The sequence below is a fragment of the Alosa pseudoharengus genome, unplaced genomic scaffold (assembly GCF_046254945.1).
Source record: "Alosa pseudoharengus isolate Yale_2024_CS ecotype anadromous, Long Island Sound unplaced genomic scaffold, YU_APseudo_1.1 YU_APseudo_1.1_scf_17, whole genome shotgun sequence".
In the NCBI taxonomy this organism is placed as follows: Eukaryota; Metazoa; Chordata; class Actinopteri; order Clupeiformes; family Clupeidae; genus Alosa; species Alosa pseudoharengus.
Genome location: NW_027468640.1, coordinates 6,762,250 through 6,775,847, shown reverse-complemented (window position 1 = coordinate 6,775,847; position 13,598 = coordinate 6,762,250). Strand labels below are relative to the sequence as shown.

Genomic DNA, 13,598 nt, shown 5'->3' with positions numbered 1-13,598 from the left:
GGCCTACTAGATGGCTATATGCCAAGGCTACATAAAAAGACCAAACTACCAATTACTATTAATTAACAAATATAGTCATTATAGGGATACCTCCCTGAAATGGATTTTTGCAGGTTGGGATGTCTGTGTTACTCTGAAGTTGTCCTTGTGAAAATAGCTGCACCTGCACACTTCCCACAGCATTCAAAGTGGCTCGGCTAACACGGCTACTTAAGAAAACCTCTCTCGACCCTACTCACGTTGAGAACTATCGTCCTGTTTCACTTCTCCCTTTGCTATCCAAACCTATTGAACAGACAGTCTCCAAACAGGTCTCAGAATTCCTCTCAAGAACAACCTGCTTGACCCAAATCTACCTAGTTCCATGAGCTGCCACTCAACTGAATCAGCTCTGTTGTCTGTAACAGAAGCCTTAAAAGAAGTCAGAGCGACAGCTCAATCTTCGGTCCTCAACCCTGCTGCTCATTGAGCTTCACTGGCTAGAACCTGTAGCCGCCCAAATTAAACTCAAATTACTGATGCTTGCCTACAAAGTCGTCACCGATTCTGCAAGGTCATACTTGAATGCCCTCATACAGGCACATGCCACCTCCTGACCGCTGCGCTCCTCTAATGAACGCCACATGGCTCTGCCACCCGTACGCTCACAGGAATCCAAACGTTTCTCACATGTTGTTCCAACGTTGTTTCCCCGTTGGTGGAATGTGCTAGCAGAGCAGGGGCATCCCTCTCTATCTTCAAAAACCTCCTGAAGACCCAACTCATCTGAGAGTTCCTCCTCTCTTAGTGCTACTAACAGCTGGACATGCTCACCTCTACCTTCCTCCCTATCCTGACTATCCCTCTACCTTCCTCCCTATCCTGACTATCCCTCTGCTCCCTCCCTTGACTTCTCTTGATCTGTTATTCTATTCTATGTGAGTCGTACTTATTGCTGCACTAACAATATCCTAGTGGCACTGTACCTTTATTGCACCTTTATTGAGCCTGATTGTTGTAAGTCACTTTGGATAAAAGTGTCAGCTAAATGACTAAATGTAAATGGTACACACTGTAGGGGCAGAATTAACAATAACGTTGAATTTGACATGAATTTGCACAAATGTCTGTGTACCTGCAGAAATTATTACTATTATTACTAGGAGAGCTTTTTGTGCGTAGAGCATTGATTTGGAACTGTAGACTTTTGTAATGGTAAAACATTTGTAACTGTAGGATGATTTGTAACTGTAAAACTGTTACATACCCATAAAATAGATTTATTAATTGAATTGCATATTTGTAATATTTAAAATTGCTTGTACAAATATTTTCTTTTTTTCGGTTAAAATACTTTCTACAGTTTCAAAACTTGATACACACATACAAAACATATGAGTCAATTTTGATTCCATGATATAACATTATAGCTATACCAGATTTACCTACAGTAGTAGCACATCTAAACATTGTGAAGCACATGGCCCTCAGTTTCAGAAACTGTCACAGAGCAGCAATGGACCCCTCATCATCTGTTCATACTGTGTATTTGAGACATGGTGATCTTATAAGAGTTCAAAATTAAAGCAAACCATGCTAAGCAATTTTGACTGAAAGGTGTTTAGCAACACTAACATCATAGTGTGTTTATTATGTTAGGCTATAACTAGGATAAGAGGCTAATATCAATCATATGCTTCATGCTTGTACAGGGGTCTGTCCTTGTAGATAGAGAAAATGTGATACAGGATGATCAAAGTGATGGAAGTGAAGAGAGCAGGTAATATGAAGGCTGCTCTGAACACAGTGAGAAGGATGAATAGAGGACAGCAGTGGAAATGGGAAGTAGTCAGGGCAATGCTGCAGAGCACTTAATAGTTACTACCCTATGAACCCTATGATGGGTCCGGGGGGGGGGCATCAGGACTGCTTATGCATAGAGGCCAGGATTTAGTCAGCTGTACTGTCCTCCCGGTAACGTTGTTGTATGTTGGAGTGCGCGGACAGCTGCTTCATGACCGGTGATGAAATCATAGTGAGGAAGTACTATTTTATATCACGTTTGTTTAATGTTTAACATTCAATTAACTTAATTGACCGCTCGCTAACCAGTTGACATAAATACTTTAAGTATAAATACTTAAAGTCTGTAATTTCACCAAAAATGTACTTCCTCTACTTGTGTGTGCATTCCTCCTCCTTGTTGTTTCATGTAAAGTAAATGCAGCAACATCCACTAACCTTAATGTCTGCAGTGTGCAGTGGGGATCCTGCAGTAAAGCACACAGCTTTGTCTAAGCTACACTCACAAAGTGAACTTGCCAGTTAATCCTATTCAGTCTACTGAGTATTTCTGGTAATATTAATAAAGCAACAATGGTTGATTTTATAACATCACCACAACAACCCCACCTTAACTCCAGCTCTTTTATGTAAAGTAAATGCATAAGGACAGAGTAGCCGCACAAAGGTTCCTTGATAAAGGCCGTTTGCTGAAATGTCTGAGTTGAATAAATAATATAAATCACAGTGTGATGATCTCCAGGCCAGCACCTCTACTTGTGTGTACATCCCTCCTCCTTGTGGTTCCATGTAAAGTAAATGCAACAACATCCACTAACCGTAATCTCTGCAGTGTGCAGTGGGGATCCTGCAGTAAAGCACACAGCTGAGTCACTCCCAAGACTCCTGGTATGCGCCCACTCAGATCCAGCTCAGTCATGAGTAAGGGGTTTGAACCCACAGCTGAAGCCACAGCAGCACAGGCTTCCTCAGCAGCACTACTTCTCAGGAACCTGGACAAAGGAGGACAAGCAACCTTTTATCTCAGCTGGCATAAACATCACTGACGTGGGCATAAAAAAAACTCAAAAACTTTGGCAAGTGATGACCTTTTTATCAGGGGGAAGGATGCATTGCTACCCATTTTTGTGTTTGTGATTATTTTACCTGCTTGGCCTGATGCTGCAGTTCTTACAGATTCAGTTTGCTCTGCAGGGACTTAACTTATCTGGTCCTTTCAAATATTATGTTCCTTTTCTGGTCAATAGAGCCTAACTGAATCTCTATACAAGGAGTTTCCATCCCAACAAGAAGCCAACTGCAACAGACCGTCCACAGAAAAATACTTACTGGACATTTGTCAGTGTACACTGTGGATCCTCCTTTAGGTCTAAAAGCAGTTTGACTCCAGATTTCCCCGTATCATTTCCTCTGAGATCAAGCTCTCTGAGGTGTTTGGGATTTGACCTCAGGGCTGATGCAAGACTAGCATATCCCTTCTCTGTGATACTGCATTCAGAGAGCCTAGAAAGAAAGGATTATTTAGTCAATGCACCAGAAAACACACAATATGTAGTTTTCCAAGTATATCTAAAGGTTTTATAGGCAGCCAGTGTGTAGGTAGATTCCCTTTTGCAATACTGTAGTTTAGTATATTGAGTAAAAAGGATTTGATGTAGGGTGTTTTCACATCCATAGTTTTTGTTTGAGTTGAAAACCTGAAGTGTATTTTACAATACAGAATTTACAACAGCCTGATATTGTTGTGTGTACATATAATGTGTGTAAAGCAGGGCCGTAGTCACCATAGACATTGAGGGGGACGCCCCCCCCCCCCCCCCCCCAATATTCAAATATGACCAAAATGTCCCCCCCAATATACGGACATAGAAAAAGAAAGAAAGAAAAAAGCGCTATACTAGGCGATACCAACACGCATCTGAAATGTAATCAAACCTAAATAACGCACAATATAGTGCCCTAGTGATGGTTCCAGAGTAGCCTACACCCCTGAGTGGTTTGTCCTGGTGGTTTTCCGTTTTTCGTTAGTGGCGTGCACTATCAAAAGCTTCCATTTACTGCACCCTACTGCGGTGAGGTAGGGCTGTCAACAACATCGCAAAAGCTACCGGTACAATTATCACAAAACGTGTTGGAAAGGTGTAGCACAGGGTAAGGAAATCCCATACATTTTTGGAGCCGATCAGACTCAAGGGAACACTGAAACATTTTCCATATTGTAGCCTATTCTCGCAATGATGGCGAAAGTGAAATGTTTTATTTTAAATGATGAATTTGTGCAAGCCTGTGTCATTCATTTCCATCACATGTCTTTCAACATAAATAATGCTAGTAGTAATGCCAGAAATTACTGTTTATAGGCCTCTTAGAAATGGTTGTTGCATCTTGCATATTATTTAGATGCTCACTCAATCGTGCATCCATGCAGGCAAAACGTAGGAATCAAATGTGGCGATGGCACACTGTTACATCCTGGCTCAGAACGTAACAAAAACCAAGGAGGACACGGACACGAAATTGCCAAAATAATTAAAGAATTTACTTCAACAGAAGGACAACTATATACAACCGCCACAATGTATGGGTTAGTCAGTAGATCAGTAGTGTTAAGCAGTGTCGGCATGCAATGTTAGTGTAATGCAGAATAAAGGTATGAAAAGAAATCAAATACAAGACAACTCATAACGAACGGCAGACGTGCGTCTGGAGTCACCCGCCATTAGCAGCGCGCGCCATATTGTCAAAGTCCGGCCTTTTTAAAGGCAGCAAATCAGGTGCGGCCTTAACAGACGCCAAAGCCACGCCTACAGGCGCTCGCAGGAGCAGCGGCAGCGCTCAGAGTCGTCACACGCCCCCCCTCAAAAGAAAACGAAGAGCCTCATGGGATAGTAGTTTTCAAAGCAAGGCCAAGCGCTCATCTTCTCAGCAACTCTCCATTTCCCTGTCCACCCAGGAACCATAGCACCTAGGAGCAAATTAAGGATGGAGAAGAAAAACCAAAAGAAAGAAAACACGCACCACAGCATCACATAATTAAGCACGGGACAGAGCATCTGCCACAACATTATCGGAGCCCTTGATGTGTTTAATGTCTAAACAATAAGATTGTAGAAATAGAGACCAACGAACTAAGCGCTGATTTGGACATTTCAAAGAATTCAAAAAAGTCAAAGGATTATGATCGGTGAAGATGGTCAATGCTACGCCAGAATGAATGTACACCGCAAAATGTTGTAAAGCCCAAATCAAAGCTAAAGCTTCCTTTTCTACAACTGAATAATGCAGCTGATATGAACAGAATTTCTTTGAAAAGAAACAAATGGGATGAAAGACTCCCTGATCATCAGTTTGGATTAGCACAGCACCAGCCCCGACGTTACTGGCATCAACCTGTAACGAAAAAGGTTTATCAAACCGCGGAGCGGCCAAAACAGGAGCAGAACAGAGAACAGACTTAACATTTTCAAACGCCCTCTGACAACTTAATGTCCACACATACTTCTCCCCATCCCTTAAAAGAGAGGTCAAAGGGGCCATAACAGTCGAGAAGTTTCGGCAGAAACACCGATAAAACCCCACTAACCCCAAAAATCGGCGCAAATCTTTTTTTGTAGCGGGAGGCGGATACTGCTGAATAGCCACGATTTTTGCATGAATAGGACGCACTTCGCCGTTCCCAACAATTTTCCCGAGGTACGTTACCGTGGCCCTGGCAAAGTCACACTTTGCCAGGTTCACCGTAAGTTGCGCCTCGGTCAAGCGATCGAACACTGACTTGAGCTTCTGCAAGTGCGAAACCCAAGTATCACTACAAAGGACCAGATCGTCAAGATATACAGCGCATCCATCTAAACCAGATATTACGCGATTCATAAGTCTCTGAAAACTTGCTGGTGCGTTACGTAACCCGAAACTCATTACTGTATAAGAATACAGTCCAAATGGTGTAATAAAAGACGAGATGTCCCGTGCTCTAGTTGTAAGCGGCACTTGCCAATAACCTTTTAAAAGGTCCAGTTTAGTTACAAATTTGGCTGGTCCCACTTCGTCAATGCAGTCTTCAATTCGGGGTATCGGGAAACTATCACTTTTAGTGACACTGTTAACCTTACGAAAATCTGTGCAGAACCGAACCGTTTTGTCCGGTTTGTCAACAAGAATGCATGGAGAAGCCCATTCAGACGAAGAAGGCACAGCGATATTATTTTCAAGCATATACTGAATCTCAGCTTCCATCAGCTTTCGTTTATCTGGGGACACACGATAAAAACGTTGTTTAATCGGCACAGAGTCACCTACATCAATATCGTGTTCACTTTATGTTGTTCGGGATGGGGTGTCACCAAACAGAACGGGATATTTATTAATGAGCTGGATCAATTCGGCCCGCTGAGACGGCGGCAAATATGCAAACAAGTTATCCAGCTGGGCCACACATTCCGAATTTGTCAAACGCCCCCTTAAAATTCCATCACTGGGTGAAACAAGCTCACCGTCGCTTTCGTTATCTGGGCCACATTCAAGCACTGGGGCAGAAGCTAAAACAGGTTTAACGCAACCCGAATCATAGTAGGGCTTCATCATATTAACATGGAACAGAGTGGACTTCTTCCTACGAGACGGAGTAGAAACCAAGTAATTTTCATCAGACACTTTTCGTAAGACAGTGTATGGACCATCAAACTTTGACTCAAAAGGTCAACCAACTAATGGGCGAAGCACAAGAACACGATCACCCTCTTCAAATGAACGAAGCTCAACTGTGCGGTCATATAAGCGCTTCATTTTTCGCTGCACGCACTCTAGATTTTGCTTCGCAATTTCACGCACTCGAGACAGTCGATCCTTGAAGCTATTCACATAAGCCTCAATACTTTTAGGCGGTTCAGTTTTATTTCCAACCTCACTCAAGACGGACAAAATTCCCTTAACTTTATGTCCAAAAACTAAGTCATTTGGGCTAAAGCCCGTACTCTCTTGGACAACCTCGCGAGCTGCCAGCATAAGCCACGGTAGAGCTTCTTCCCAGTCCGCATCTAATTGAACACTGTAAGCGCGCAAGAGCGACTTCATAGTTTGATGAAAGCGCTCAAGAGAGCCCTGAGACTGAGCATGATAAGCTGTCGACGTGAGATGCTTAATATGCAATTGCTTCAAAACCTCAGTAAAAACACGAGAGGTGAAATTTGAGCCTTTATCACTCTGCACAAATCTAGGAATTCCAAAAATGGACACAAACTGAGACAGGGCTTTAAGTACAGATTTAGTCGAAATAGTGCGCAACGGATATGCAAAGGGGTAACGAGTGTTTAAGCACATGATTGAAAATATGTAATTGCTACCACTTTTCGATCGAGGAAGAGGACCTACGCAATCGATAACAAGGTGCTCAAATGGTTCTCCAATAGCAGGAATTGGATGCAATGGAACCGGCTTAAGCTTTTGATTAGGTTTACTCATTATTTGACATGTGTGACACGTTTTGATGTAAGCAGACACATCCCTTTTAACCCGAGGCCAAAAGAAATGTCTGAGGATACGGTCATAGGTCTTCCGCACACCACCATGACCACACTGATCATGAGCCACCTGCAAAATTGAGTTACGATGTTTAGTCGGGACCACCACCTGGATTATAGCTTCTCCCACAAACTTATCCCACTGTGGCACCCACTTACGAAACAAAACTCCGTTATCAGTGAAATATCCACGTGCTGCCCTCAGTGCATCTGTAGAAGAAAGTGCATTAGCCATCAAATCAGCCAGCAACAGATCCTTAGACTGATCATGACCCAACTCCTTAGCTGACAAAGGAAAAGGCAAAGAGGACAAATCAGGCACACACAACACAGACTTTGAACTCTCCTTCTGATCATCAGCGTTAGATGCGCACTGATCAGAATGAGACATAGATCGGGTAACCACACAAACTGCATTTGAAGAATCTTGTTCACTAGCACAATTACTCTGGGGAACAGAAACGATAGGTGAAGGCGTGTCAGCCCAAACCCTTTTGCCCGCAATGGCATTGCCCAGGATCACATGAACTCCATCCACAGGCAGAGCTGGACGAACGCCCAAAACCACTTCTCCCTGCACAAAATCGGACTGAATGTTAAGTTTGTGTAGAGGAACAGATACAGTGCTCATCCCAATGCCACGAATAAGAACATTTTCTCCCGTGTAAGATTGTTCAGAAAAAGGCAACACAGACTGCAAAATAAAAGAATCAACTGCTCCCGTGTCACGCAGGAGTCTCACTGGAACATCATGACCCGACAAAGAAACAAGGCCATCTGTAATGAAAGGCAGATAGGACATTAGACAATCTGCAGCCAAATCATTAGGTATCATGTCAGGAGTCTTTACTTCAGGCCTAATAGTCAACGATGATGCTAAAACAGTCGGTCTAGCATACGCTTGATTATACTGCTTTTGTTTACCATTAAGTACAGGACAATCAACCTTCCAATGCCCAATTTCACGACAGTAATTACAGAGCAGGGCCCAGTTCCCCGAAAGCATCTTAAGCCTAAGAGCATCGTAAAGTCCCTCTTACGAACGTCTTAAGATTTGCTGACTGTTTCCCGAAACCATCGTAGCTTAAGAGCGTCGTGAAAACACTCGTAGATCTACGAGTGCTCCAGAGTTATCGTTACCGGCTAAGAGTGTCTTAACAGTACTTCTCACTGAGGTCACCAACAGGACATACAGAGGAATTACAACTTAGAATACATAATCCAATTTACGTTCCCTTTCTTTACACGTTTACCTGTGATGAATCAGATTTTAGCGTGCAAAATAGCATAGCCTAATGGTCATAATAATGTGATGAAAAGCGGACAAAAATGCAATCAAGTTATGAAACGAGACGTTGCCAGAATAGTTTGCCATTATCTTTGCTAAGTGAAGGCTATATTTTATTAGGCCTATGAGGTAAAAAGCAGAGAAAGCAACATGTGGTTTAGTCTGTAGGCTGCTGCATCAAAATCTAAGCCTACACATTTCCTCACTTTCTTACTCGACTTCTTATCTTCAAACGTGTTCTAAGTGACACCACGAAAAATTATTGCATGGTGCAACAATCTAATTTTAAATAATTACAATTATATGTCTTTGTGTGGTATATACTTGGGATGCTTAAATGCAGATGTCAAAGTGTTACTATTTTCGTATTGATGTGAAATGTGTAGATCCGAAGTTTAAACGGTAGGCCTGTAGCTGTGACGTGCAGTCACCTGACATCACCATCAAATCAGAGCATATTTCAGAACTATTAACGTGGACAGCTCCCCTTAAGAGCATCTTAAGAGCAGTGCACGCGCGTTCCCGCTACGAACATGTTCGGGAAACAGTCGGAAAAAACAAACGAACGATCGTAAGATGAATCGTAGAAATCCCTCTTAAGAGTGTGTCTCCGTCGTTATCGGGGAACTGGGCCCAGGTCCGTCTCGCGTTTTCGTGATGGCATGGGAGACTTAGGCAAAACTCTATAAGCTCCCTGCCCTGTATTCTGCACACCACTAAAGTTACGAAAACTGTTTTTATGAATCAAAACAAATTCATCGGCCAGTGCAGCGGCCTCCTCTGGCGTTTTAACCTTATGCTCAGAGATGAACGTTGCAACGCGCTCCGAAACAGAGGATTTAAACTGTTCTACAAGCATTAAATTAGTAAAATCCTCCAGCGTCTTAACATCACTTGCTGAACACCAGTGACTAAAATGCTTTCGCAAATCTCTAGCAAACTCCAAATGAGTCTGATCTGCTAGTTTTACACCTGCACGGAATCTCTGACGATATGCCTCAGGAACAAGTTCATAGGCCCGCAACACAACAGATTTCACTTTAGCGTAAGTCTTTGAATCATCGGCAGACAGAGACGAATACGCCTCCTGGGCTTTACCTGTTAAGACACTGTAAAAGCAAACAATATCAGACCACTTTCTTCCATCTGCAACGCGTTCAAACAAGGAAAAGAAAGTGTCCGGATCCTGTTCATTAAACTTCGGTACCAATTTAAAATTTTGCCCGACATCCAGATTTAACTTTAGAAACTCCAAATCTAATTTGGCTTTTTCCAATTCAATCCGATTATTTTCCGAAATGTGCTTTATTTTCTCATGCTCGAGTTGCAACTGTAGCAATTCTCTCTTTTGTTGGAATGACATCTCGCCATCAGTTTTTTCTTCACCAACAACAGGTGCTGAACTAACAGGCTGACGCAGCGATGTATCAGACACAGGTGCTGAACTAACAGGCTCCTGCAGCGATTCAGCAGAAACAGAGGCTGCACGAACAATGGGCTGCTTTTCCAAAATTCCCTTTTCCATTAACGCGGTTTTCAATGCATTTTTAATAGTCTCTTTCTGTTTACGTTCTGCATCTGAAATAGGAATCTTAAAGTGTCCAGAAATTTGCAACAACGTTTCTTTCTTGCAGCTTTCCAGAAATTCCCGACTAGGAGACTTAACAAATTTTTCAACATCCATATTAGCAATACACAAACAAAGACGTGCACAATAAAACAAAATGATTCCCCCAGCTAACTAAACACCCAAGACCCTAATTACGCTCAACCCTAGTCTTCATGCGGTTACCAGCGAGGGGTATTTACGCACTAATTCCAGCGGAGCGCAGGCCGCGACTGGCAATCAGCAACGACCTACAACTCCGCGGAGGTGCTCCCGAGCAGAGCTACTACTCGCGTTCACCACAACACTACAAAAGGGGAAAAAAAACGCTGTGTCTCAAAGGAAACACAGCGCGTATGCCTAACAGGGGAAATCACTTCGAATTTGCGCACAGCTACTTACCAAATGCTCCAACGATGGACCACAAAGCGCTGCAGAAATACCGATGTCCTCCAACAATATTACTCATTTACGAGCAATCGAACTAAGTACATTTTGCAAACAATTACTTTCGCCTAATCGCAAGTAGACGAGCCCCCATCTTTGTTACATCCTGGCTCAGAACATAACAAAAACCAAGGAGGACACGGACACGAAATTGCCAAAATAATTAAAGAATTTACTTCAACAGAAGGACAACTATATACAACCGCCACAATGTATGGGTTAGTCAGTAGATCAGTAGTGTTAAGCAGTGTCGGCATGCAATGTTAGTGTAATGCAGAATAAAGGTATGAAAAGAAATCAAATACAAGACAACTCATAACGAACGGCAGACGTGCGTCTGGAGTCACCCGCCATTAGCAGCGCGCACCATATTGTCAAAGTCCGGCCTTTTTAAAGGCAGCAAATCAGGTGCGGCCTTAACAGACGCCAAAGCCACGCCTACAGGCGCTCGCAGGAGCAGCGGCAGCGCTCAGAGTCGTCACACACACACGTTTACAATGCACTGGTGGTGATAGCCTACAGTTAATGTGAATCGTGGACAATAACCAAAGAAAGGAATCTGCACCTCCATTCACCAATTAAAGATTGTAGTAGGCCTAGTGTTTCTCCCTTTTGGCACAAAACGTAATTTCTGTTAGAAGCCAGTATATAATGCAGGGGGTAACATGGGGTGAGTCAGACAGAAGAGGGGCTTGTCTTAGTAGCATATTCCTGAATCCTGTCCCTTTCAAACTGCGTTAAAATTGTGTGATTAGCCGCCAGCATAATAAAATCTAAATTAAAAGACAAAATCTTATTAGGCTATAGATCCAATTCCAAACCTATGAGTCTAAGCCTTAGTTAAAAAATCTTCAGGTGTAAGTAATAAGTCAAAGAACCACATTCTGTGTAATATAGAGGTTAACATAAATACTCTAGTTTGTAATTTCTTTTAAAGTATACTGTCACATACTGGCTCAGAGTATGTACATTCAGGGGAGACCAACGCAGTGTTGAAATAATAATAAATTAATTTATTAAAAAAAGTTAAACATAAACTAATATTTTGGTATAACGATAAGGATGAGGTGCAAGTCAGTGTAGTGGTAGTTACGCAAAAGTGAAGTGTAAGTCAGTACAGAGAAGACGGTAACGCAACAAAATGAATGCCAAGCCGGGAGGAGGAGAACCGCCTGGGGTGCAGACTGAGCCAATCTTAAATATCACTCCCAATCAGGCACACCTGGAGTGCAGACTGAGCCGATCTTAAATATCACTCCCAATCAGGCACACCTGGAGTGCAGACTGAGCCGATCTTAAATATCACTCCCAATCAGGCACACCTGGGCACACCTGGGGAAACAAGCACCCAGGCACGTCAGTGCCAATGGGTGGAGTTAGGACACAGCGGCCTGGGCCGTAACACTACATTTTGAAGACAAATGGATGGAGTCATACCACAGGTCCAGGGATGGATTACTGAATGGGTTTACTGGGCCCAAGAGCTCAGGGGGCCCTGAAGCCCAAGCCTCTGTGTGAAGTTGCCTCTTCTCCACCCTTCTCTTTTCACAAAACTCACTAGAAGTCATCATTTAAAGGGTCATTTTTAAAAAATAAAAAATCTTCCATGGGAGAATGCCTCAGGACCCCTGTATCTGGATGAGGGAGGGGGGCATCAGGGGTTCATAATCCATCCATGCCATGCCTATATTCGTCAAAAGTTTGGAATACCCTAACTGACTACTAATGACTTTTTTGTGATTTTTAATATTTTTTGTATGGTAGGAAATGTATTGAAATTCTGTTTGATTTGGTCACAGATTTGGTCCCCCCCAATGTTGACATCATGACTACGGCCTTGGGGTAAAGGTGTGTGTGTGTGTGTGTGTGTGTGTGTGTGTGTGTGTGTGTGTGTGTGTGTGTGTGTGTGTGTGTGTGCATGTGTGTGTGTGTGTGTGTGTGTGTGTGTGTGTCTGTGTCTGTGTCTGTGTCTGTGTGTGAGACAAGGGAGTATGAGAAAATAATATAATATAATAATATAATAACTCCTGACCTAATAGTAACCCTTTAGATCAGTGTTTCCCAAACTTTTTTTCTGGCGACCCACTTTTTAAAAATGACAGACCATCGCGACCCATTTCACTTCAAATCTACCCTGCAACCACCAATATTGTTTTAGGCCACAGGTTCTCCAACTTTTCTATGCCTCCCCCAACCATACATTGCTATAGGATCCCTGCTTTGAACACAGTTGTGTTGCATTTTGAGCACCATCAGCTTGAAAAGTTGGAAATGACTACTGAAAAGATATGTTTTAATGCGCATCCAAGAGTAGGGGAAATTCTCGCATGTTGCGCAGTCGTCATTCGTCAGCATAGTAAGCTGTTAATGTATTTCTAAAAAAAATGTTGTAGGCTATGTTGCGTTGCAGACAAATGTGTCCATAACACTGTGGACGTCAATTCCAATGTAAACAGCAAAAAACTCAAGTCGTTATATTGTATTGTTGTATTATATTATATTGTATAGTCGTTATATCAGAACAAGAGGCGTTTGCACAATAGCCGGAAGAATGCGCCTTTACTTTGGAGTTAGCGAGGTAGAAAACGAGAGGAATAGTGTTTAAAATGCCCATTTAAATTGTAGACTATAAGGTGAGGAGGTTGCTATTAACTTTAAAGATTGCATCTGCAATCGAAACTGTATGCAAATTGAATGGCCTCATGTCCGGTCTATAGATGTCTGCTTTAGTTGACAGTTGACATTTTAATCGGTAAAGTTGAGGAGCTGGTATCTATTAATGTTCGTGCAAATAGGCGGATTCATGTCCCTTGCAGATTGCAACTGCGAGGTACAAGGCAGGCGCCCCACAGAACGGTTTCATTTTGAGAGGTAGATATCCATGCTGGCACCCCCTCTGCGATCCGTTCGTCCCCCAGTTTCATGCGCCAGTTTCATGAGCTTTTATGACAAAACC

At 42.7% G+C, this 13,598-nt stretch overlaps 1 protein-coding gene across 8 annotated transcripts in view; it reads right to left on the bottom strand.

The window, feature by feature from the left end:
- LOC143127181 (NLR family CARD domain-containing protein 3-like) overlaps window positions 1-13,598 on the bottom strand; it is a 237,603-nt gene that overhangs the window by 101,426 nt on the left and 122,579 nt on the right. For all 8 annotated transcript variants that reach the window (XM_076288498.1, XM_076288503.1, XM_076288500.1 and 5 more), the window contains 2 exons: window positions 3,112-3,285; window positions 2,601-2,774 (listed from right to left, as the gene is read on the bottom strand). In XM_076288498.1, coding sequence (XP_076144613.1) covers window positions 2,601-2,774; window positions 3,112-3,285 — 348 coding nt within the window. The remainder of the gene's footprint in view (window positions 1-2,600; window positions 2,775-3,111; window positions 3,286-13,598) is intronic.